Here is a 25,466-nt window from a genome sequence, read left to right as displayed (position 1 = left end):
GATGTTAATTAACTATACTGACATATGGAACTTCACTTAATTCGTTGGTGTGAAACATGGTCTGCACGTCAAAAAGCCTATACTGTTCATTACGGTTAAAGACTGTATTCAGTATATTCTGTTCACATCTGATTGAACCTAACGTCCTATGCCTAAATGTTTTTGTGGAATTTGTGACCGTACTCCTCAACAGGTTAAATATTAGTCAGGATAAGATGAGGTAAACAAATCATGATTAAAAACATATTTGACCACCGACTGCATTAGGGTAAGATGGTGCAGCCAGATATTCTGTATCCTCTTCTATTGTTCCTGTTCCTGTTCCTGTTCTGAATTCTGGATGAGAGTTGAATTACATGTTTATAATAGTACAATTGTTTATATCACAGTATCATTATCTCCAATAGGACTTATTGTGTGATGTGCAAACTTTGTCCATTTTTTTTCTCCAACAATTCCAGTGTCTCCAGTAACTAGTCTGTAGCTATTAACAATATCAACAAAGTACCTGTCAGAGCCTGAGCAGTGTGACATGTCCTGACATATCAGCAGACATGCTTCCTGGTTGAAAGGTAAACCCCAGGGTGTGTTCACACTGCATTCTAAGTTTAACGCTGACTCTGCAGGCTTTTGGACGTTGAGGCTTTTAGCTTCATCTATGGGAGTGACCTTTTTAATGGACACCGCTAAAGGAAGGACCCAGGAAACAAGGAAGACCCAGGACTCAGGAGACTTACTGTTCAAGCGAAACAGAGGGTTTCGATCTTAATATGATTTTACCTGAGCTCAATCTGATATATGGTATGATCAGATGGTGTAGTCAAGATGAAAGATAGAGAGAAAGAAAGTCAAATATAAATTCAGCAGATGAAAGAGAATGATGACATGTGTATCTAGCAAAGTGAGAGTGATGAGAGCATCTGGGGTGACAGTGGATCGAGAGAGAACTGCAGGTGTTTTGGCAGAAAGTCTCTAGCTCGAAAGGGCGAATGCTGAGTTGTGATTATAGGACAATGCCATTGGAATTTTGACAGTGACAACAATCCTACACATTTCCCCAGGATTTAGAAGAACTTATTGAGGATGACGATGAAGAAAAGTGGTGGTATGTCCACATTGGTCTTTGGCTGATAATAAAGTTGTAGGCTTAATGAATCTTTGGTGATTTTCCATTCATACATAACATAGCCTACTACCTACCCAACAATTATTGCGTAACCTTAGATCCACCCTATAGAAATGTGAGTGATATTCAAGAATTTCATTTGTTGTCAGGGAGGCTCTGCCCACCGAATCTGCCAATGTGCTGAATGCATAGACTGGACGCGGTCAAGTCAACCAATCATTTGTCTGATATATTAGCAGAGGCGGGGCCGAGCAAATGCTGCATTTTGATTCGCTAGAGCTTTCCTGTTCCAAAGACCCCAGTGGACTAACCAATGCAGTGCCGGTGGCCAGTTTTACAACGCTGTATCCAGCAGTGAGTAACAACTTCTCTTTTAATATATTTTAGGTGTATAAACCTCGACGCAGTTTAAGAGTTATATATCTCTATGTTCCGAGAAGAGTCAATGACTGGTATTAATGTCAAGACGTGTTAAAGTAAAGTAAACGATTGCGTTGTGCCATCTAGTTGGTTAATGAATCGAAACAATTAGTTGGACTGTTTAACTCTTTTTTAGCGTCTAAATTAATTGCACTTGCAGTGATTCTTGAAGCGGAAGGCGCACTGTGATATGCATGCTAATAAGATAAACGAGAGGTTTCAAATGTTTTCTGTGTATTTGTGCATTGATGCTTCCTTCGTCGCGCAAGGAGGGTGATGCAACATCGGTGCTGTGGTACTGCTAATATTAGGTTTTAGTGATTTTTAGCAGCTTGAGTCTCGATCATTATGCAGTGACTGTTTGAACTGTGCACCTTATTGATGTCATTAATCACGTGCAAGCTGCTCTGTGGTGATGAAGTTGTACGGCAATAGATGGGGTCAGTTGTAAGGCAATTGTGTGGAAGGGCCACCGGCGGTTGTCAAGAGCAAATGTTTCATTCTGATTAGTAGCTGCAAACAAGTCGCTTGGCTCCACCTTAATCACGGGGGCCACAGCATGTTAGCACGATATTGGCCCCTAAGTAGACAATAATGCTTGCTGAATCAGTGATGTTAAACTCAAGAAGTCAATTGCCTACAGTGTCAAAAAAATGTCTGATAAAGGCTGTTGAAATGACCTATCAGTTGTTAAATTGAGAGTCAGGAAAGGTCATTATTGTTTGCTGCAAGTCAAAATTGATTTGCCTGTTGCTGATTGTCTGAAGCTTTTTTTCCCCATGAAAACTCACACTGTGTTTATTCATTGTTAGAGCATACTGCACAACAATGGCAACTTTGGAGCAGACCAAGGAGACCTTCCGATGTGCAGATGCGGTGTGCTTTGATGTGGACAGCACGGTCATTCGTGAGGAAGGTATAGATGAGCTGGCCAAGTTCTGCGGAGTCGGCGATGCAGTGCAGGAAATGTATGAATGAGAGGATGAGGACTTGCCATGACTTATTCCATTGTTTTAAGTTTACCTTCAGCATCTCATATATTTGCGCTAGTGCTTGCAAATCAACTTCTCAAACTTCTAATCTTTTAAAAACTTTTTTTCACCCACAGGACTCGCAACGCCATGGGTGGGTCAGTTACTTTCAAAAAAGCTCTGACAGATCGGCTGTCAATCATAAAGTGCTCCAGGGAACAGGTCAACAAGCTTCTCACTGACCATCCTCCCCAGTTGACTCCAGGTATTAAGTAAGTTGGTATTGATATTGATTTTCTTGTTTACCTGCTGTAGGAATGTTTTACCTGGATTTACAGGTGTTTCATATTTAATTTACCACATGGTTTAAGAACTTATCCAGCTGTTTGACTGAGTTTGAATTTGCATTGTGTTCCTGTTTCTCCAGAGAGCTTGTTGACCGACTACATGAGAGAAATGTGAAGGTATTTCTTATCTCTGGAGGATTTCGCTGTATCGTGGAACATGTTGCCAGTCAGCTCAGCATACCTCATGAGAATGTCTACGCAAACCGACTCAAGTTCTACTTCAACGGTGAGCAGACTCGGATGCCCCAGAGGTCTTCTGTGACCTTTTCACAACACATGACTCCATAATAGGCAGTGGTGGTCCACATAATTTCAAATGTCAGAGATTCAGGGGTGATTCATCAATGGTGGCCTTTCCTCAGGTGAATTCGCTGGTTTTGACGAGACTCAGCCCACTGCAGAGTCGGGTGGCAAGGGCCGAGTCATCAGCATGCTGAAAGAGAAGTATGGCTTTAAGAAGGTGGTGATGATCGGAGATGGTGCCACAGATCTCGAGGCCTGCCCTCCAGCTGTAAGTATATTCTTTTCCTTCATAAGTGTGACCAGGTTAGTAGTGACCAACTAACACACTAACTGTAAGACCACAAATCGACTATTTCTTAACTTGAATCACTGGTTAAATAGTAATTAACCAAAGAAATTTCATTTTGAAATTATGTTGTGTAAAATGGCCTATTTAGAAACCTAGACTCTAGAACCACCTTTTTTTACATGTGGATTTAATTGTATTGTAGAACAATTGACTATCATTGATAACATCCCCCTTCTGAGTCACGATGTAATAAGGTAATAGTTGTGGGATGCCACTGCCATCCCTTGGAATTTGGTCACATAACTACTGTATGTACTGTAACTCCAAGCTTTGGTTTGGCTCACTCAACCGTGATGTTTGTACAGGGTGCCTTCATTGGGTTCGGGGGAAATGTTGTCAGGCCTCAAGTGAAGGACCGAAGCCTGTGGTACGTTACAAGTTTTGGAGAGCTGCTGAAGGAACTGGAAATGATATAACCTTGAAGGGAGATCTGTTACGTTTTCATGACCGAAATATTGTGCTTCTGTGCCTTTTCTAGTATTTTTTTTATTTTGTTCAATTTTTAGGCAGATGCACTTTGTGTGTGGAGGGATTGTAATTATAAATGAAAGCATTTGACACAACTTGAAATGTTAACATACAATATAAAGATCCGTCACAAGGAGGTGTTTTTAAAGATATTCAGTTAATTATTTTAATTAAACATTCCAGTGTTTTGTGGCTATTTCAAGTTGCCAGTTGTTTTTCAACTGCACTTAATGTGGTCTTGATCAATTTTCTGATGAGAAAAATACTAAACCTGCTGCAGTGTTGCTTGTAACAATGTGCATTTTGCATATTTTTAAATGGAAAGGTTTTTAATTTTGCTACTGACACTAAATAGAGAAGAATAAAGTTTTAATATCTAATGATGCCCGATCTTCCTCATTTCTATACACACATAGCCCTAGGAGCATTCAATATTTTGTACCATTCAAGGTTTATTGTACAATCACACTAGTACATGTACATATGGTTTGTGCTGACGTTTGTCACGTTGCAATTCCTAGATTTAAAAACATATTGAGGCATGCCACCATTACACTCAACAACCACCTGATCTTTTGACATCTTAAATCTGGATTACAGTTTTCGATCTGGAAACAGTAAAAGCAAATGCAAATGAGCACTGACACCTGTGCTGAAACAAAACGTAACAGACGGTTTAGACAACAAAATCAATATCCTGACACAGCAATTAAGACAAAAAAAAGTATCTCAAGAGGACTATGTAAGCTTTTTTTAAATTTAAGAATAAAGTCAAAGTCACTTATTCATCCACAGAAAGTTACATTATTGAGTTCTTAGCTGAAAAACAATAATAGTGGGACTAGACATCTGGGTGTCATTCTGAGTATATGTGGACCTGAATGACATATCTTTCATAACTCTTACATTTCAATTTCCATCAGTGCTTCAGATTTGTAACAATCAACAACATATTGTTGTTGTAATTCTGGTCAGTGTGTTGAAAAGCCATTTAAGTTCAATAATGTCATCTATAAACAGGTAATTTCTATATACAGCAGTGTCCTTAGACACGAGGCTATTTAAGGATAACCACTGTTACCCAGTTTTTCCTAATGGCCTGTCTCATCTGCCACACTCCTCTCTCACGTGCCAAGTTAAGCAAACTTCATTGAGAAAATGTAATTACATCTCATGACATTACATGTCATAATATATGAAATAAATACATAAATAACTTAGGACACTGCTCTGGCTATTAAGCACCTTTCAGAAGTGTGCCGGGAGAAATTTCGTTCAATAAAGCAAAGTTATCCACGCAAATCCTCGGCAACTTGTATGGACAGAATGCCGCTGTTAAGCAGTACTTTGGTTGGTGCCGTAAATAGATGACCTCTGACCCACTGACCAGATTTAAATGGACACGGTGTGTCACGAATCACATCTTGTCTCAAATCACATCAGGAGGTTTTAATACTCGGGCTAACAAGGTCCACAGACTTTCAGAAGCACGTTCACAATAAGGACCAAACAGAACTCCTGGTTTGTCAGTGTGTGTGTGTGTGTGGTGTAGAGAGGGTGGGGGGGGGGGGGGGGGGGGGGGGGCGGCGTAATGTTTCATTAGATTGGTACCTTTTAAGAAATACAAACTTCAGTTTGCTGGTGCACAAAACAAATCGGACACAAAATAAATTAAGAACGAAAGATGCTGATATTGGTCGGCGGTTGAAGAGGAGCAGAGACTGACGGCAGTGAAAATTCCTAACTGGTCCAGACTTAAGCTTTCGGGAGGCTGTTGGAGATTACTGCATTGGGGATGCCTTCATAGGAATCATTATCCTGGAATCCATGTGCTGAATCAGAGGAACTATGACAAAAGAGACATGCCGTTATGGGCCCCTCTGCTTGAAGCATCACTTGAACTATCAAGTGCAAAACATTTCTTAGATGGTTTCGAATAGTTCTTACAGTTGGGTGTATTGAGCATGGGAGCTCAGAGTTCATAAACAGGGCTATTAAGTCATACAGTATGAATGGAAGCATTCTCATTCCAGAAGCGTAAGCATCAATGAAATAATATTCTTTGTGGCTCAACACATGCATCTCACCTGTGTAGTACACAACCTCATCCCAACCCTCCTTATGCCAGGCAGCGTTCCTGGTGTTCTCTCGAGTCAGCAGATCTTTGTAGGCTGTAATACACACACACACACACACACACTGATAAAGACATCTTGGTCTACACAAGCCTGAGTCAGTGTTTAAAGTGTGCGGGAGCCGAGAGGTCCTACCCCACAAATGGTGCACCATGTAGAGATTTCCAATTTGAGAGAAGAAGCCGCCCACTGCTTCCTGGTTGTGTTGACGGTAGCCAATAGCTCGGGCCCTGCACACAAACAATAATATTCACACAGAGGACAACCCACAATACTGAAAAAAAAAAACAGCATACAATTATAAGCACAGTCAGGTTTTGTGCTTAAACTCTGATCACCAAGGACTGATCCCTTAAATGCATGCTAGTTTACATCAGTTCCCAGTTCAAATGATTCAGTTTCTGATTTGCCCATAATTGCATGGGTTCTCAATATATAGATTAAATCCAAATGGTCATTTTGCTTTACATTGACAAGATTGGTCATTTGAGCATTCGTTTCTGTCTCTGAATCAATTCCCGTGGATTACACAGACAATATATCTTGAAATCAGTGTAGAAAATAATCTTGCAGGTTCTTTATACACCTTATGTAACAGAATAATCCGAGCGACTGTGTTCCCCTTTTAGATCTGTTGAGATGCAACAACAACAACAAGATAAGGCTGTGTAGTGAAAAAAAGATGCCTTCATTGCAGCCTGCATGAACGATACGCGGCAAAGACTGTACCATGGCAACCAAAATAAATGCCATGGACAATTGATGCTGATGCTAATGCTCTGGTTGAGAAATGAGAACGAAAATATTCTTTGATCTTCAGGGAGTTCTTTTAATAAGGCCCTAAAAGAAATGAACTGAAAATTAAGATTTCATGTGCCCAAATGTAGGCTAAGTACAGATGAGTAAATTAAATATGATCAGACGGCCTTACCAGTAATTACCCCACTCAATCATGGTCCCGGGCTGAGGAGGAAGCACAGAAAATAACACTGGTCATCTAACTGTCCATCTGTACAGTCCGAGAGCACTGCTGAAACGTATCACTGATTATATCCCTATATAACCAGTGTTGTTAATAAATAACGTCTCCTAAAATAATTCTAGCATGCAGAAAGCGCTACCTGGGATTTGAATGGACTACTGTGACTGCTCTATTCAAAGCTGCAGTGGATCTTGCTGACCCACATACTCACTCTTAACTGGTAGGACCTGAGCTCGTAGATATTGGGTCCATCTCTGGGGACAGGCTCGTTCCAGAAGCTGAACTCCAGCAGCAGCTGGTTCCGGCGGGAGAGCAGCATCTTCCCTCTCTCCTGTCTGTACTCCATGAATTCCTGCACAGGGACCAAACACGAGAGGACCAGCACTCAACACCGCGTGCAGTCAGGTAGAGTGATCTTCAAGCGATGTGGCATTCATCTCAACGTGGTTATCCAACATGCATTATGTTAGTGAAACTGACCAAAAGGCAGCATCTCACACAGCATCTCACCTTGTTATTTTTTAGTTTGTTCATAACTTCAGTTAGGGCTGGGTAGCCTCCCCGGTATCGCCACAGGTGAACTATACAAAACAATTATGACCATGCAGTGAGTGCACTAGAAATGTATCAAAATGATTAAAGATGTATCGTAAATACTCAACAATACCAATACCATTCATTGTAACACACACTATTCTGTTCAAACCATTAATCCGTTATGTAAAACAAAACATCTTAAACATAATGTCAGACACAACTATAACACTGAGTCAATACAGTACTATGCATACAGTGCATATTAGTGTTATACCCATAATACAGTGCATATTAGTGTCATACAGATATCTGAAAAACAGGGCTTAACATCTGAACAAATTTTGAGAAATGGTGTAACTATCAAGTACAGAAGAAAGCACTAGAAGCTATGCATAGTCTATGTGGATTATCTATCAAGTACAGAAGAAAGCACTGGGAGCTATGCATAGTCTATGATAGATTATGACTATGATAAACAGACAATCACATTTCTGTGGTTTTAATCAGGATTTGCAAGCTCAGATTCCATATCATACCAGCCTGATCCTGCTCTCCATACCAGGTATTCCAAGTCCCCACTAGTTCACATGGGTAGTACTTATCAGCATGAATGGATGGCAAAACCGTCTCACTGTGAACAGAGGTGTGGATACTTTTCACCTGGCACAGTTCAGGGGTATAAGAGATTCTCAAGTTTGTGTATACAACCGTAAGTGCTACCAATTGTATGCACTGTAAGAGACTACCAAGTTTGTAAGAAGATCCTGAATCATGCAAGTGTGTTAGACGTTTTTTTGGACGAGAGCACAGTACACATCGAGCACAACTTCAGAGTAAACAATGGCAGATGTCAAGAATAGCTAGACAGGTGAAACAAGATCAAGACTTAACATGATCATTTACACACCAGAGTTGGTTGTAGGCCTCCAGGCACTCCGGTTTCACATTGTGAACTAAAAGAGAATAACCATCTGATTAATAGTGTTCTCCTTGGCATTATGAAAACACTGGCAACAAAAGAGTAGGTGTTTTCTTAAGGTCACTGTGTACAAATAATGAGTTAATGAGTTTGTTACTCAACTTTACTTACACTGAATTTTATATAAGTTGCTGTCCTCTTTCTTGGCAAGTAGATTAGAGTGTGCATCCTTTCTGGGATCAACTTTGCGCACAAACAGCGACTTAAACCAGCTGTCTTCTCGCTGTTTATTGCTAGATACTGACAAGGTCCTGAAAATCATGCAGAAAGCATTCAAACACTGTACGTTTCAGAAAAGATGTGACCACTGTGTGGTTAATTGAATAACTGTTCTAAAATCTGACACAGGGTTAATCACTTCTACTGTCAGTAATTTAGCAAAAACGTATTTACTCGAGAGTCTGAGGACTTTTGATAGGCAGCTTTTCTTTTAAAACAGAAAGGGTCATGTGGTAGCTTAAGGAAAACAATGCACACAATGACTACTCGACAGTTAGCTGGGCCCTTATAAAGGCAACACAGCAAGATACTCTTATTATGCTACATAGTAGCAACATAGGCTACAAGATGCAACACATTTTCAAAACATTCTTTGAGCATCCGGTAATTGCTTCCTCTTATACACCATGAGATGTTTGCTTGCTACATTGTTACTACAGTTCCCAAACAGAAATATCTGTCATTGCAGCAGCACACTCAATAGCAATTGGTACTTGTGAACCACAAATATGACTGTGGCATATGTTTTAAAAGACATTTAATGCATCTAGCTTTTCGCGTTGAACTAGGTTATTTACTAATCTTGAGAATTAGATGGTAGCTACATTTATGACCTTGAACAATAAAGGCTTTTATTTGCACTGGTTCACCACGTAGAGTCAAACAGTATGACAGCGTAAATATTTCGAATCCAAGTCCACCTAAAACCATTCAACCGAAGCACTGCATAGCATCAAAATGTTCCATTTTAGCTGTATAACTGCATGAAAACACAAGAGCCTTGAAATCAACTCAGTATCTTAGGCTACGTGTTAGCATCTCCTACAGCCAACAAGCATCAAGATACTGCCCACTCGCGCGTCTTTTTGCACAGGCGACACATACACATTCACAGAAATGACAGATCCTCAACAAAATCACCGCACCTGATCACGTCAATGACCTGTCCTTTCGTCCGGGCCTTGTTTTTAACCTGATTCAGGCCATTGGCACCCTTCTGAAGGACTCGAGCCGCCATCTTTCAGTGACAGCACCGTAAAGTCCACGCAGAGCACAGTTAAGCTTTTGTCAATAATACGCATTACCTGCAGAGGGTGGTAGGGAACCATGTATGTCTTTTACAGTATGCATTGCATGTCTGTTATGCATGCAAAAATTTGTATGGAACGCATGAAACGTTTGATGTTACAGTGTTATTGGTAAATAATGATAATAATAATAATAATAACTTGACCTTGGATTCTGGACCAAGAAGGCTTGAAATGACAGTTAAGATTAGTAGCAAAGAGGGAAAAACACCCTCCTATGACACTTCCACACACTCTGACAGGGTTTAATATGGCCTACAGGTGTAGTCACTCAATACGGCTTCTAAAAAGCTCATAGACATTCACATGCACAAAAGATGAAATGCAAACAACAAACAATACTGTGAATCACCAAAGAGGTTTATTTGTTGGAAATGACAATCAGTGATCAAATGGTCAGTAAAAAAAGTCAAACGTTATGTATTAGACAGAGTACAGGGAGGTATTTGGTTAAATAGAAAACAAAAACACAAAAACCTCTTCAAAATCAGGCATTTTAGGAGAATGGCACCCATTAAATCTATCAAACAAACGTAGCGCTTCTCTCGGCGTGAGGCAATCCTTTATGTGAATGCCACATGTGCAGCGGCTCGTACCCAGTTAGCTCCACGCTCGGCTCAGCATTGGCTAAGGTCGGTGACAAGTCTGTTGGACTGGACAGGGAACTGAACAAGTCATAGTCAAAGTTTTGGAAGGGGTCACTTGAGACGCCTCTGCGGGCCTTTTCCGGGCGGTCGGGGTGGTTCTTCAGCTCCAGGATCAGCTCCATGGGCGCCTTCTGCAAGAGCTGAGAGTCAAAGGAGGTGCCGAAGAAGAAGCGCTGCATCTTGAACCGCTCCAAACTGTGCAGACGCTGGGCTGGGGTCTTGCAGAGGAGCTACAAAAGAAAACAAGGGTGGATGAGAAGAGATGTTTCACCAGACTATATTTGGGCCTTATTCTGTCACGGCTAAAATGACATTGCCAACCTGAAACGCAAACTGTCGTATGATAAATTCAACTGCATGCTTAATAGAATTTAAGTAATGAAACAGTCAGTCACTGTTCTGTTAGAACAGAGCAGAACAGAACAGAACAGAACAGAACAGAACAGTCCATCTTTTGTAAATGCAGACTGTGTAACCACTTTCGATATCAATACTAATGTACTGATAGCTGCCTCTGAATGATGGGCCTTGAAGGTCAGACAAAACTACTCACGTCTGTGAGAAGCAGGGAAAGTGCTGGGCTGAACGTATCGGGCATATCGTATGCACATCTTCTCACTCTCCCCAGCATTCGGCCATGATCAGGCTCTGGAGGAACGGGAAACTGTACAGGAAGAAGGAACAGATACAATTAGTTAACAATATTGGCTTTATGCGGAGGCACTTGAAGTCATTAGTGTTTGTCTGATTGAATATAATAACTGAAGGCATGACTTGTATATTCAAAACTAATATGTACCTTTCCTGTGGTCAATGCGTACAGCAGAATACCAAGCGACCACCAATCAGCAGCATGGTTGTAAGGACCCCCAGCCAGCACCTCAGGAGCTGTGGGAGGAGGTGTATATACAGTATGTTTACCAAACACTACATGACATGGAAGCAGTATGAAAACACAGGATAACTACAGTATGTACTTGTACTATGAGACCAGGACTAGGACAGGACCAGGTTCCCCTTGTGATAATACTGTGTTATTTGTAACACTAGCTTTAGCAAAACTGTACCAAACAGTCAGGCTAAAAAAGCACCTTTGAAATGCCAACAGTGCTTGCAACACAAAAAAGGGACATTCCACCAGGTTGACGTCCCAAGACCTACTAACCCATATATTGGATTGTCCCACAGATGGTGTATGCCCTTCCCCCACGCTCCAAGCGCCGAGACAGCCCAAAGTCAGCCAAGCGCAGGTGACCTGGATCCCAACACGACATGAATACACCGCATTAGCCCTCTCCAGAACATCCAGTAGAGTTCATTGATGGGTGAGATTTACACACTGATCAAACAATTACGGATATTACACAGGAGGTGAAATTGTTGAGAGTTACTGATCCTGACAGACACTAGTCTGAGTTACAATGATTAGCTAAAATATATATATTTAAAAAAAAAAATGGGCAAACAAGCCACTAAACTTAACTTACTTGTGCAACTATTTTGTAGTTTCATATCTTTGAAATGTCTCAATAAAGATAATTTAATTTACTACACATGGCAGCATGACAACAAAACTGCTTCTAAAATGTTACCTTGGTCAGTTAAGAGAACATTCTCCATCTGTAAAAAAAAATACAATACATAAAATATTAATAAAATAAAGTGAAATAAATAAATACAATGAAAGTAAATAAAAATGTATATCTAATTGATATCTAAGCTGATCATACCTTCACATCTCTGTGCATGATTCCAAAATCATGTAAACACCCTAGGGACAACATCACAGTGGTTAGTAACTGGCATTTATCGGACCACATTAAAAACACTACAACAAAACTGGTGCATTTACTCGTGTTTTGTAACCACTCCAGTTGCGCTTTATATAAAACGTAGACATCCTGATGAGTCAGACCTTCTTTAAAAAGTGCCTTGAATTCTGACTAACACGGCTGCAGACAGATCACAGTTGCCCAAGGCATGGCTGTGTGGTGCATGACTATGTCAGCAGAGTAGGAGGCTCACGACTGAACTACTGTACAGAAATACCGTTTTCTTATAGACTTATTTTTATGTGCATTCTTTTACATTGATTCCTATAGAGGGGATATCAAACTCCCTTCACTGAATTTTGATTATTCTTAGTCTGAAGTCTTAACAGATCCATCAAACAGTTCCAGTTCCAATGCTTTAAAAAGTCAGCTTCAAGGATGAATGAGTGGGTGAGTAAGTGAGTGTTAACAAACAGCTCTGTGAATTTCTTCCACATGACCTGCCGTAGCCTTGGCCTGTCCTCTTGCGTCTCACTCACCCAGGGCACAGCCCAGCTCTGCTGCGTACACCCGCACCTCTGTCTCCTCAAACTGGCCATTCAGGGTCCAGTAGGTGTACAAGTCCCCAGTGCTACAGTAGTCGCACACTGTGAACAACAGAGATGTCGTGTTTTAAAATATCTGAATGCGAAACATGTTTCACCCATTGGCATGCAGTCGAGTTGAATTATTGTCAAAACTGTAAACAATTGCGACATATCAATTTGGTTAAAACATAGATCACAAAAATGGCTCATTTTCCCTCAATGATTCCAGAACATCGAAGTACATTTTTACGCAAAGCAGTATGCACAACTACATTCTAGACACACACACACACACACACACACACACAGGCTAGACATCAGAGCATGAAACAGCACCAAGTTAGGAAACGGGTTTCCAAACCATAAGAGAGCACGGGGTGAACAACAGGGGTGAAAACAGGTGCAGAGCTGGTCAGGTTGGGTAGAAAAAACACACTGCAGTGAGCAGGAAGTACTACAGAAGTCGAAGCTAGAGGGGTTACAAATATTGACAGGTAGGATTGAGTGAAGCAGCAAGACAGTATTTTGGAAGAAAGAAAAAGTGAAAAAAAAAAAACGGGAAAAGGTGAGGGGTAAACAAATCAGATTGTTTCTATAAGGTCTGACACACTTCAAGCTGTGTCGTGTGATTGTGACAACAACAAATAAAAAAATTGCGGAGTGAAATATTGGAACAAAATTCAAAAAAAGGGTGGGGTCGGGGTCAGGGTCGGGGTTGGGTTGAGGGTGGCAGGAGGAGACGCGTGAGGGGTGGCAGGTGGGGTATCACTGGGCGCTCTCTGCTGTGCGCTGAAGGACTCACTAATAAAGAGGTGGCGCTGAGTCTGCCAACAGTCCAGGAGATTGTGAAGAAATGGGTGTCTGACCTGCCTCTGAAAGCCAGTCAGTAATTCAATACAAACAAACAAACAAACAAACAAACAAACATGGAATCAGCATAGATATGGAGCATGAGCATGAAGTGGATATGATTTCGTTTATGCATGTGATCTGGTAAAAGTTCGAAACCATACAATTGTAGGGCACAACGTGAAGATGAAATTCATGTTAAAAAGCAAGCAGACAGCAAGCGGACAGACAACCAGTGAGCGAACCACCTGGTGAATCTCACAGCGACCTGGTTCAGTCAAGCCAAGTCAGACACAGCCTATCAGGTTAACAGATAATCTCTTAGTGTGTGACAGACATACCTGAATGATGACCTCCTCCTTTGACTGCTCCAGCACACCCTGCTTCAGAATCTCAGACTTGGGCATGACCTGACCACCGGCAAAATTACACACAGAAAACAGAACCAAATATGAATCTGTAAACATCCATGAATATTTGAAATATGCCACACAGTAATGTAGGCCTACTTTGAGTGTATAAATATTAACCTTGACTGCGTAAATTTTCTCTTCCGAGCAGTCCTTTACTTTCAGGATGGGACCAAAGGAACCTTTGGCAATGAGTTCCAAAATCTATGAAGCAATGTAGCAATAAAACAAATATGGCTCATCAATACACAAGACATGAATTGTACTTTCAAGCACTAAACTGACACTAACTTGTGAACCCTGATGAATAGCCTAATCTGAAATCTGATGTTTCAACTAAATGTCCAGACTAGTAGGTTACTTGCAAGGGAATGTTAAATAGAATGGAAGGTTGACGTGTGTGTTAGGGGTGTTCTCCACCTGGAAATGGACTTGTCCAGTGAAGTTGCGGTGTGGAAACTCTGGCAGGAAAAGCGAGATGAAGCCAGGCAGTGTCCACTCCATCTGAGGCCTCTCGGGAGCCGGGAGCAGGGACTCCGGGATGGAGGATTGTTTGTCTTCCAGCATTCGCCTGGTGGGCTGGCCGAGTACGCTTAGGTGACGATTGCGTAGCACTCCGGTGACAGACAGGAACACTTGCCATCCTGGGACAGTTGACCTGTCCACAGACGGGCTCTGTTTCTGGATTAAAGATGGCAGCAAGTCGCCTGTTTAGAGAGCATCTTAATCCATGTGCGGGCTGCTGCTTTCTTACAGTAGGCTACTTGTATGTTACATCTACTGTAAATACTAAGAGCACACACAAAAAAGCATTGCGAGTTAACGGACCTACAATTCACAGAAATATTCCATGGTGAGTGTAGCCATATAATGTTTGTGATTTTAACCACGCTGACAGGTCTGTCAGAGCATACAACAACAGGATTAAGCCGTTCAGACAAAGCCTGTCCACTGAAAAACAGACTAGTCAGAGCCCACTGCATCTTGCGTCACAGATTAAATGCACTTCACTGACTTCAAAACACACTTGGGTCTCCCTCTTGTCTTTGTTACAATGTAACAGCGCTTTGTCCACAAATACAGTAGGCTATATCTCAGTCAATCTCAGAGATTTTACCAAACAGTTTCGTAAATGGGACTACAGTGGGCTTGTGTGACAGTTTGTAGGCTATACTGATTTCACTCGTGGAGTCGCATGTCTTGAAGCACTTACCTTGTCTTTGCCGACGTTCGCACCCATCACATTTTTATATTCGTTGATTTACAATGTAGGCCTATTCTTCTTAGGTTCAAAAATTATCGTCAGTTTTTCTGTGTCGTTGTTGGGACATCTTCAATGTCGCAGCTAGAAAGCGCGCTTTAACCCATCTCACAACCCAGCACAGTCGTGGTCAGGATCACATTTGGTTTGGAACAACAAAAAAATTGGCTGTTACTTTCGTCCGAATATTTACCCTATCTCTTCAACATCCTTCCTGCTACAGTAGGCATGTAGGTCTGAGCGGGATAACACAGCAGGCTTCAAACAGAATGACTCCAAACCCCGCCCCATCATTATGATATCTAGACACCTCCCACACACAAAGCTGCCACCATCAAATGAGAGAGAATTACAAAATCTATAGGGCTACTTGGTTGTCCATACTTTATTTGTGCCTGTCTATATCTGCATCATAACAATATTAAGTCGAAATTTAAAAATAAATACATAAATAAATTTCCACCTACACATATACCCTGGCAGAGCTCCCCCCCCCCCCCCCTAACATTCAACTTAATCCTAGTAGGTTTAGTGAAAGATACTACGTCATCTGAAAACCACCAGTTATGTCATACCACATAGATCTGTGGGTTATTGCATATCACCATCTTCATCCGGCTGTTATTGACTTGGTTTCCATGCATGCATGAGAGGCTGAAACTGTTGCCATTTGATAACACTCTTTTTATTGACAATTTCCATTAGATACATGCATGGTGCCAGGATCTGCCTGAAAATACAGATTAACCATGGTCAATAAATTTTACAGTCCATATGAGTGAGCAAAATAGTGCTTAAATTGACTTTGTCTTGAAATCTTTTACTGGAATATTCGATAGAAACAGCGTTAAAGAAGCAGTATCTCAAGTTACACCGCATTCACAATGTACACAAATGAAATAATACACATGGTTACAAAAATATGTGAAAATCCTTTTTGTAAAAAAGTGCCATTGTGTTAAAATTACAAAACATTATTATACCAGGCTATGTAATGTAATGCTTTTACAAGGAACACTGATGTGACTGAATCACATATGCCAGTACACCATAAATAAAGCCAATACCGTGTTTTTGTTTTGGTACAGTATTGCACAGAGATGGGGCGATACAGAGAAGCCATCACTAATGACTCTGAACCAAGCACAAAGAGAAGTCTATTCCAGAGGACAACATTTTACAGAACACAACACTTTACATTACTTGAAATGTCTCATCCTACCTGTCAACGATGTACGGGGGGGAAACGGTATTAGTAGGGCTAGTAGCTCACACAAGAGCTTCTTTGAGATACTAAAAAACGCTGTGGTCCTGATGGAGAATTTTGAGGTGAGCATAGCACAAACAGCCCATTCTCTATTGAATCACATCTCCCGTACCAGCAGGAGAGGATTTGATAGCAACAGACACTCAAACTGCAAGAGAAGACGACGCTAACTACTCGGCTGTGCAATGACCACTGATGCAGCAATGATAACCGTTAGCTTTTCTTGAACAGACAGTCGCTGCAGCGCTAGCTAGCACAGGACCACAAAGTAGGCCAAGAAATGTGATTAAGTGAAACGTAGTCGCGGTCGGCGGGCATGGCACACACAAAGAAGCACACATGGAGAGCCACACTTGGTGAAACTGTATTCTTTGATGGACACTACAGCAGGCGCCAGCCTCAGCGCCTCCAGGGTGTGAGCTGCTCAGGCCTGCGGGGGTGGGGTTGGGGTTGGGGTTGGGGTGAGGTTCCTCCAGGAGGCCGAGATCCCTGCTTCTCCGGCCTGCCTGGAGCTAAGAAGGCAGCACAGGTGGAGGTGGTGGGGACATTTTCTCTGACGCTCTCTGCTCTCCCACTAGTAGTCTTCAACATTTGGGGGTGGGGGAGGCGGCGGGGGGGCACTGCCAACCCTCTGCAGTCCAGTGCTCTGTCCACCACAGGCAGTGGTGGTGTTGGACTAGCAGGGGGCAGTAGTAGTAATTAACAAAGCCAGCTGTCCGAATCCCTTGTACTTCCTATTAAGGATGAAGGCCGGCTGTAGTGTGCTGTGCTGTGGCCTGGCCTGGTCACTTGCGGCGGCTGAAGATGCTCTTCTTGCTGGAGCTCTTGTCGGACGAGCTGAGGCCGATGAGGAGCCGGGCCTTGTCCTCCTCCTCCTGCTGCTGCAGGCTGCTGTCTGTCTGGCGGCCCTCCACCACGGCCTTCCCCCGCGCCTCCGAGCCCGAGGCCGGCTTCAGACGCAGCTTCTCTTTGATCATCTGGGGTGGTGGACACACAGAGAGAGAGAGAGAGAGAGAGAGTGAGTGAGAGAGAGAGAGAGTGAGAGTGAGAGTGAGAGAGAGAGAGAGAGAGAGAGAGAGAGAGAGAGAGAGAGAGAGAAAGAAAGAAAGAAAGAATGAAAGACAGAGGGAGCGTAAATTCTTGGGTCACATTTTCAATGCAAAGTCTTGTTCTTGTCTTGAATTTCCCCTTGGGGATCAATAAAGTATCTATCTATCTATCTATCTATCTATCTATCTATCTTGTTTACCCTGTTTACATTTGTTTTTACAATGTGTTTTGGGACACCATATCACAAGTTAACACCGGTCATGAATAATATGTCAGTGTGACTGGAGGTGTTCCAGTACCTGAGCCACCAAGGCTTTGCGGCTGTCCCTTTTCACGGCCATGGCAAAGTCCAGCCACGTCCAAGTGTTGTTGTGATACTCCAAACAGGGCAGCACCAAGTTCAGGTCCTTCCAGTCAACGCTGCTTTTCTCTCCCTACACACACACGCGCACACACGCACACACACACACACACACATACGCACACACACATACACACACACACACACACACACACACACACACACACACACACATACGCACACGCACACACACATACAGTATACACACATACACACACGCACGCACACACAGGAGTAAAATATTTATGTTACTAATCTGTGAGAAAGGATATTCTGAAACATCTATACTATAAACAAATAAAGCATGCACACTTTACAGTGTGGTGGTGGGTAGAGCAGCACTTCACACACCTTGTAGCTGACACACAGAGGAACCTGTGGGATCTTGATATAGATAAAGGAGTTGTTCATGGCCGCCCTCTCCTTCATCTTGTCGATGTCATCCACAGGATGCTGAGCAAGTGGAAAAATATTGCATCACTAATTTAAGACCTTGTGACTGTAATGCCACTGTTGTGCCCTTGAGCAAGGCACTTACTGTAACCTCTCTGGGGAGAGTGGCCCTTGTAATATGATTGACATGTAAATGTAAATGTATTTGAAAGTAACATGGAAAACATATTGTTGGAATTCTCAATTCTCTAAGGTATGGTCTTTTTAAAAATGTTCATTATAATTTTATTCATATTCCATTATATTGCCATTCATATTCATCAATTTATCACTACCAATCATCGGTACATCGGACCAGAATTTAAACTGCATTCACGTGTGAGTGAAGAGCTACATGAATAGAACATGACTTTTGGAGTGTTCTGCTGCTGATGTGTTATATTTTGAAGGACAGTTTGGTACCTCAGGGGGTTTGCGGAAGGATCTCCTGACACCTGCTGTGCGGTTCAGGCCCTGAGCCACACCTTTACTTGTGCCCAACCCCGCAATGGAATCTTCCGATAGCTGCCTTGGCTTGACCACAGGGATACCTGCGTTTGGAGCAAACCATTAACAAGGGGAGCCTCAGACAAACTCCCCAAATCACACATCCAACAACGTGATCTGGCCTCAACAGAACACAACCCTCTCCTCAATGTCAGGACAGGGGCTTTTTATAGCTAAGGGAGGTCCACTGGTATGACATAACACACATTAGGCGGGAATCCGATATCCCCATCAGACAGACTAGAGAGAGGAAAATCAATGGAAACCTTCACTGACCTTAGGAAAAGAACAAGTACATGTGTGAGACCATGTGAAAGAGAAGGATAGAACACCAGGATAAACTAATCGATACAATCATCATCCAGTGCTTGCAACCAACAATAAAAGAACAAAGTCATTCTACTCCAAAGTAATAGAAGAAAATGTGTGTGTAATATTGGTCATATGTACAGAAACCTTAGAAAATATGTTCAGCTTGCATGCAATATGAAGCAAGCAACGTCTGCTTTATCATATAGTGGGAACACATTCATCATTTATTAATGAGTAGTGTTCACTGCTCAATAGTCACAGAAGTGTGTGCATATGGTTTGTGGAAAACAAATATTTCCTAGCTGAGCAAAATGTACGTAATAATGAATTTAATTTCCAATGTGCTGGATACTAATAATACCGCCTTTATAATAAATTATTAACACAAGCATAGCTTTTGAGTGCACTAAAATAACTATTAAAAACACATTGTCCTTTTTGCTTTCCTAACCTGAAAGGGTTGAGATACTAAAAGATCATAATGTTCAGTTTAGTAATGTAGGCCAGTAGATTGTGGTCCTGTGTAGTGCACTGACCTGTAGTGACTAGTCTGAACTTGTCCTCCTCATCTCCCACTTCCTCCTCCTCTACGTTCCGCCCGGGGAAAAAGAATCCCATCATGCGCTTGAAGAACTGATACATCAGCTGGATTGTCAGTGGTACTACGTTCACCTGTGGATGGCAAACAGCACACTGCAGTGAAGCTCACCCCCATTTGGACTTAATTGAATAATTTCAACTGACAATCTGTGTGACAATATGTCCTATTACAATAATACACGTTAAAAATAAATAATGATAATAAAAAAAAATCAATCAATCAAACTAAACTAAATTAATGACGGTAAATAACTGAAATGATTACCTCAAAGTGCTCCTTGACGGAGATCCCCCCCACGGGCGGGCGGACCTTACTGAAGATGCGCAGGGCGAGCTGGCGTGCTGATTGGCATGGACTCTGCGGTCGCAGCACCACCTGAAATACCCATCACAACAACAGTCTATCAAATCACACCCTCTTCCAACACCAAAAGGGATTAGGGAGTGTGTGAGAGTCAAGATACCATTTTTTCAAAGACATGCAAACTCATGGGACATCCTCACACAGGCCAGGAATTCCACACAGGTCCGATAAGAGAGGGTGGCACTTTGAACTCAAACGGAAGACGCCTCACCAACATCTTGTTTACGTTCTCTCTTACATGCTCATGAATACTTCAACACAGGACGGCAGACAGAGTGGAACTGTCCACAGAGCTGGGTCAACGTATAACAAGCATCGACAGAACAACAAAGAAATGGCACAGGTTGTAATTCAAGTTCAAGACTGGACTGTGACTCCCCTCTCATAACTGAAAACACACCAAGCATGGCAATGAAGGAGTCATAACAATGGTCTGAACTGAACCCATGGGGCGCGTGTGACTAACGCCATGACAAATGGTCATTGGAGAGTCGGGGCGCATTCCCTTGGATGCATGAGGTGATGAAATGAAGAGACAACTGGGGGGAATACAGTACGACCGACCATGGAGGATGAAGTCAGAGGTGAGGCACGCTGACAGACAACTCGGTAAGCAGAACTATACATACCCGCACGTGCTGCACGGAGAGAGAAGGGCACAATATTTGAATACAGCCATAAGGATCATCATAAGTCCAGAGTCCAGATCACTCACAAATTGCTGGTCACATAAGCTGCCTCTAAACCTTAGCATGTCTAGTTTTGACATTAAATTGACAGCGTTGACCAAGCTGCTGAGCTTCGATTTCTCTCCATTTCCCTTCATATACTGTAAACACTTCACCCTCCATGTCCCCATTATTACCTTATAAGCAGCATTGGGCAGCAGGTTGTTCATGGTGAACCAGCCCAGCTCCAGGAGATGCTCTGCCGTGTCATCGGACTTATTTAGCTGTGGAGACCAAAATAACAAATGTGTCAAATCCTGCAGCCATTGTCTGGCCCAGTGAGACCCAACAACATGTCTCCACATGCATACAGGACTACCCGTAACTTCTCACTTATTAAACGAGGTTTATACACAGGGAATGGCTATACATGTATAAATTAATACATTAATAAATGAATGCTTTTAATTCATTCATTCTTCTTTGACTATAGCACTGATCTGATTCACTGGGCTATTGGGCACTGTGGTGAATACATAGTGTACAGTCAATATACAATTTTGCATTTTGTAATTAGCATGTAATTAGTCATTCATTTTTTACAAAACAGTAGGTATACTATCAACATGAGCTAGCAGTCACTTTACTTAAATTGAAATTCAACAAAATAATAATACGGCTAATACACAGGAAATGACTGTATGCGGAGGTCGTGCCGTCCCACCTTGCTGTACATGAACCTCTGGAGCTCCAGCTCGGCGATGCCTAGCTGACCGTCCTCCTCTGTCAAGCACCAGCGCGCCTGGGCAAAGTAGATCTCTGTGCGCCGCACCACGCTCACGTCTTCCGGAGGTTTCCGCAGCTCCAGCTTGTTGGCTCTCTGCAGCTGGAAGTCCTTAAAGCACCTGGGGGCAGGGGGAGGGCATAGTTGTAGGAACACAGCCCCACAAATTGGGTAACCAATATTGTGGTCTCAAAAAGAGATGCCAGTTTCTAAATAGAGGACTGTGAAATTATTAACCATTAAAAAAGGAATCGAGTCCGCACACCAGATATCTCTCCAGAACAAAAGCCATCTTTCAGGTGACGTTCCGGGCCTTTCCTCATTAAACTTGCTTGGGGACAATATCTGATGTGCAGACTGGTGTGCCTTTTTTACAGACTTTTTCTCTGTCCAGCACCTTGAGTTTACCCTTTACTTGTTGATATTCCCCTATTAACCACAAAGTCATTCAAATGTAATTAGGAATAGGCAGCGGTTCATCAGTCACCCAAGCTAGTGAAGGATTAACTAATTCTGATGTACACAGTAATTTCCCGCATATAAGCCGCATTGTGTATAAGCCGCAGGACAGTGTTTTATGCAAGTTAAAAGAAACAAAACCATATCAATACCATATTAACTGCCCCCCTGTATTAACCTCATAGCAGAAGAAATTTAGCAAAATCAATGTATAAGCCGCGGCTAATAGTCAGGAAATTACGGGTAGTGATAGTTCTAATATTTACTGAATAGTTTGCCATGGTACGCTGCTCAATATCACTGTGTGAGCATTTGGCTGTGTCAGCTACGGTGCAGCAGCGCCGTCTCACCTAATGAGGATGTTGAGCTCCTCGCTCTTCATCTGCAGGTCCGTCTTCTCCTGGTTCAGCTGGTTCTGCAGCTTCAGGTTGATGTCCGACAGCTCACTGCCTCTCAGCTCGTCTTGCTGCGATTGGAGGACACACACGGACACAGACGTTAAGAACGAATCAGTAAGCGCAGGTCCAAGTTTCTGACCTCACCCCCATGGGCATGGGGTTTGATTCATGGGCAAACAAAGTGCAAAGTCTTTTTAAAAAACTGACTTTAAAAGACTAACTAACTAACTTAATAACTAGACAAGATCTAATCTCACACCATGGGCAAGACATTGAAGCGCGAACATTGATGAGCCAGCTCAATGCTCCCATGAAATCTGTATTTCATGCGTGAGAACTTTGCTTGCTGACAAACTAATTAGGTCCATAATTAGCTCCCTGTGTCTGAAGAATAACCAGCCATTTTCAGAGTGGATGAGCAGTAGAGTGGCAGAGTGGCAGTGGTAGAGCAGTGGCCAAGGAGCTGAGCTAGCATGTAATAGCCTGCTGAAAAATTGTGGGTTCAACACCCGCTTTTCACCATTTTGCCCTTGAACAAGGCTGTTACAATGGCCCTTGAAATATAACTGATATAAGTCGCTCTGGATAAAAGCGTCTGCTGGATGAATGTAAATACGAATGTAAATAACAGTGCTGCGATGTGACGCTGACCCTGATGTTGCTGTAGATCTGCTTCTCCAGGTGCCGGATCTGGGCCACGTGCTGGCGGACGGCCTCCTGCAGGTGCAGGATGCTGCTGCGCTGCTCCTCCGGGTTGCTGGAGATCTCCAGCTGGAAGCGCACCCTCTGCTTCTTCTCACTGTGCTCCTGCAGCACAACACCACAGCCACACACATCAACACAGGCTAACAGAGAGTTCCCGTAGCACAACACCAGAGCCACACACATCAACACAGGCTAAAAGTGAGCTCTTCAAACAAGTGGCGATTAAAAGAATGCAAGGCAAAGGATGGCTACTTTCTCAGACAGTATCAGTGTTTGTCATTTAAGCATCACCCTCTGCATCATTCTCTTCTGTACCACGAGCAGATAATTAATATGATTAAATAATCACTATAAAGGCTAAATCAAATTCCGCTGAAATTTCAAAGCTATAGCTACTTGCCGGCTACCCACTGTCAACAAACAGATTCATTACAAATTAAGTGCTTTTTCAAAACTTCCTTGTCAAGTTTGCCAACGTTTAGGTTCAAAGGTGCGGGCAGAGTCAACAGGGACACTTTGCAGCACAGCCTACAGGAACACCAAGAGGCAGGAGTACGCTTTATCAAGCCATGGTATCATCATCAGCCTCAGATCAACAAACGCGGAAATCCGGAAAATGTGAAAGGGATTAATTAGAGGAGTGGTGACTGAGCTTCAGCTGACCTTCCTCTTGGGCTCCACGTGCAGCAGCAGGTTGTTGACGATGTCCAGGATCATGGCGTACTGAACGGGGTTGGTGGAGATCTCCAGGTCATGGTGGATGAGCGTGAATGTGTCCACGGCACCTAGACATGACGATAGGGTTAGTGCTCTCAGTGCCAGCATCAATTGGGTCTATGTGCCAGGGGTGTTCTGCACTGGGGGAGGCTATCCTAGAATACTCATGGGATTCAGTGGGATTTATGGGTACTGACTAAAACATGTTATTCCTGTAATCAATTTGATTACATATATTTACATACCCACAGAAGCTTTCAATCTTTAAAACTAAAAGATATTTTAAGGTTTTATTTTAAGGAAAAGTTGGGGTGAGCTCAGCTGCATTGAGAAGCTCGTGAAGCCAGCGCCTCTCACCAGCCTGTTTGTTGAGCAGGTCCTCTTTCTCGTGGTTGTCGCGGATCTCTGGCGGTTTGATCTGCGTGGCCAGCTCGGGGTCGATGTCGTGGCTGTAGCCGATGTAGTACATGCGGCAGCTACAGCGGGAGATGATGCGCTGCACCTGAGGCGTCTCCTGCACCTGAGACGGCTGGTTCCAGTCTGGGGGGTTGTTAGCAGACCAGTCAGCCACTTAGAAATCATTAAAATAAATTTAAATTTTTTTACAATTAAAAGAGGATACAATGGCTGATGCGTTCAATAGAGAGACCAGAAATATTTATTTACGGGAGATGAAAATCTGAAAAACATTCTCTTAGGACACGTGAAATGTGTTTACTTTAGTTCAGTCAAGGTTAAGTCACCTATTGCCGTCAGAGACTATTTTCAGCTGTCCCAAAAGTGGAAACCTTTTCTTAAATGGTGCTTTTTGTGAAAAAGGTTCAACATGAATTTTTTAAAAGTACGTCAAACAAGAGCCGTCTTTGTGAGAACGGGGAGATAAAGGTGCCGGAAGGTGGGGAGACGGGCGGAGTCATCTTACCGGTGGTGGTGCTGACCATGCCTCCCACGGCCTGGCCACTCTCCATCAGCTCCAGAACGGAGTCCAGGTTCCGCTGACGGTGCTCTTCAATGTTCTTCACCTGCACAGCCACACAGAGGGGGAGAACGTTAGAGTGGGGAACCTTCTGATGAGCTCACAGAGAACACTGGACTATGGAATCGTGCCATGGTCCCCGTATTTAAAATTACAAACAAAAAAAGAATACGAACAATTCTCCAACACAGCAGTTTGTGAAACACCACTTAAGAGATACTACTGATACGGATATTCAATAGCACAGATGATTGCTGTTCTCTCCATGCAAAACAGCTACCAATTCCCAATTCTCTGCTCCTAAACTCAAGACTCCAGCCCCTCTCTCACCTCTAGCCAGAGCTGCCAGTCTTCCTGATCTGAAGGGTTGGACTCCATGGTGGCAAAGTACTGCATGCCGTCCAGCAGGCAGGTCCAGGTGGTCTTCTGCTTGAGCGTGTCGTTGTACCAGGCAGGGTGGTGCTCGTTCTGCAGCA

At 42.8% G+C, this 25,466-nt stretch overlaps 4 protein-coding genes across 5 annotated transcripts in view; 1 reads left to right on the top strand and 3 right to left on the bottom strand.

Moving 5' to 3' along the window:
• The first annotated feature begins 1,415 nt into the window (after nt 1–1,415).
• Nucleotides 1,416–4,304, top strand: psph (phosphoserine phosphatase). The gene is made up of 6 exons (XM_062552396.1): nt 1,416–1,480; nt 2,359–2,514; nt 2,655–2,789; nt 2,945–3,090; nt 3,227–3,375; nt 3,762–4,304. The coding sequence occupies exons 1-6, from the start codon at nt 1,440–1,442 to the stop codon at nt 3,870–3,872; spliced, it is 738 nt and encodes a 245-aa protein (XP_062408380.1). The 5' UTR covers nt 1,416–1,439; the 3' UTR covers nt 3,873–4,304.
• Nucleotides 4,305–4,356: 52 nt separating this feature from the next.
• nipsnap2 (nipsnap homolog 2) lies at nt 4,357–9,817 on the bottom strand. Its single transcript, XM_062552395.1, has 10 exons — nt 9,703–9,817; nt 8,669–8,808; nt 8,486–8,531; nt 8,115–8,209; nt 7,552–7,622; nt 7,253–7,393; nt 6,991–7,022; nt 6,195–6,289; nt 6,012–6,095; nt 4,357–5,770 (listed from the first exon to the last, which is right to left on the bottom strand). The coding sequence occupies exons 1-10, from the start codon at nt 9,792–9,794 to the stop codon at nt 5,706–5,708; spliced, it is 861 nt and encodes a 286-aa protein (XP_062408379.1). The 5' UTR covers nt 9,795–9,817; the 3' UTR covers nt 4,357–5,705.
• Nucleotides 9,818–10,203: 386 nt separating this feature from the next.
• Nucleotides 10,204–15,597, bottom strand: rskra (ribosomal protein S6 kinase related a). The gene is made up of 12 exons (XM_062552567.1): nt 15,343–15,597; nt 14,550–14,810; nt 14,250–14,333; nt 14,061–14,129; nt 13,673–13,742; nt 12,823–12,930; nt 12,242–12,282; nt 12,104–12,131; nt 11,677–11,766; nt 11,311–11,399; nt 11,065–11,175; nt 10,204–10,741 (listed from the first exon to the last, which is right to left on the bottom strand). Exons 1-12 carry the CDS (start codon nt 15,367–15,369, stop codon nt 10,388–10,390), a joined length of 1,332 nt encoding a protein of 443 aa, XP_062408551.1. The 5' UTR covers nt 15,370–15,597; the 3' UTR covers nt 10,204–10,387.
• Nucleotides 15,598–16,053: 456 nt separating this feature from the next.
• The window catches only part of LOC134099386 (bridge-like lipid transfer protein family member 2), a 25,190-nt gene continuing 15,777 nt past the window's right edge, over nt 16,054–25,466 (bottom strand). For both annotated transcript variants that reach the window (XM_062552235.1, XM_062552236.1), the window contains exons 26-39: nt 25,321–25,466; nt 24,937–25,036; nt 24,372–24,554; nt 23,961–24,082; nt 23,244–23,399; nt 22,545–22,660; nt 21,676–21,856; nt 21,149–21,235; nt 20,185–20,295; nt 19,856–19,991; nt 18,924–19,051; nt 18,420–18,521; nt 18,007–18,141; nt 16,054–17,634 (exon numbers count right to left, since the gene is read on the bottom strand). The exon at nt 25,321–25,466 is cut by the window's right edge and continues 61 nt beyond it. In XM_062552235.1, the coding sequence (XP_062408219.1) occupies nt 17,443–17,634; nt 18,007–18,141; nt 18,420–18,521; nt 18,924–19,051; nt 19,856–19,991; nt 20,185–20,295; nt 21,149–21,235; nt 21,676–21,856; nt 22,545–22,660; nt 23,244–23,399; nt 23,961–24,082; nt 24,372–24,554; nt 24,937–25,036; nt 25,321–25,466 (1,895 nt within the window). In that variant the 3' untranslated portion in view covers nt 16,054–17,442. The remainder of the gene's footprint in view (nt 17,635–18,006; nt 18,142–18,419; nt 18,522–18,923; nt 19,052–19,855; nt 19,992–20,184; nt 20,296–21,148; nt 21,236–21,675; nt 21,857–22,544; nt 22,661–23,243; nt 23,400–23,960; nt 24,083–24,371; nt 24,555–24,936; nt 25,037–25,320) is intronic.

The sequence above is a fragment of the Sardina pilchardus genome, chromosome 13 (assembly GCF_963854185.1).
Source record: "Sardina pilchardus chromosome 13, fSarPil1.1, whole genome shotgun sequence".
Lineage (NCBI taxonomy): Eukaryota > Metazoa > Chordata > Actinopteri > Clupeiformes > Clupeidae > Sardina > Sardina pilchardus.
This window is presented reverse-complemented; position numbering and strand designations above follow the sequence as displayed.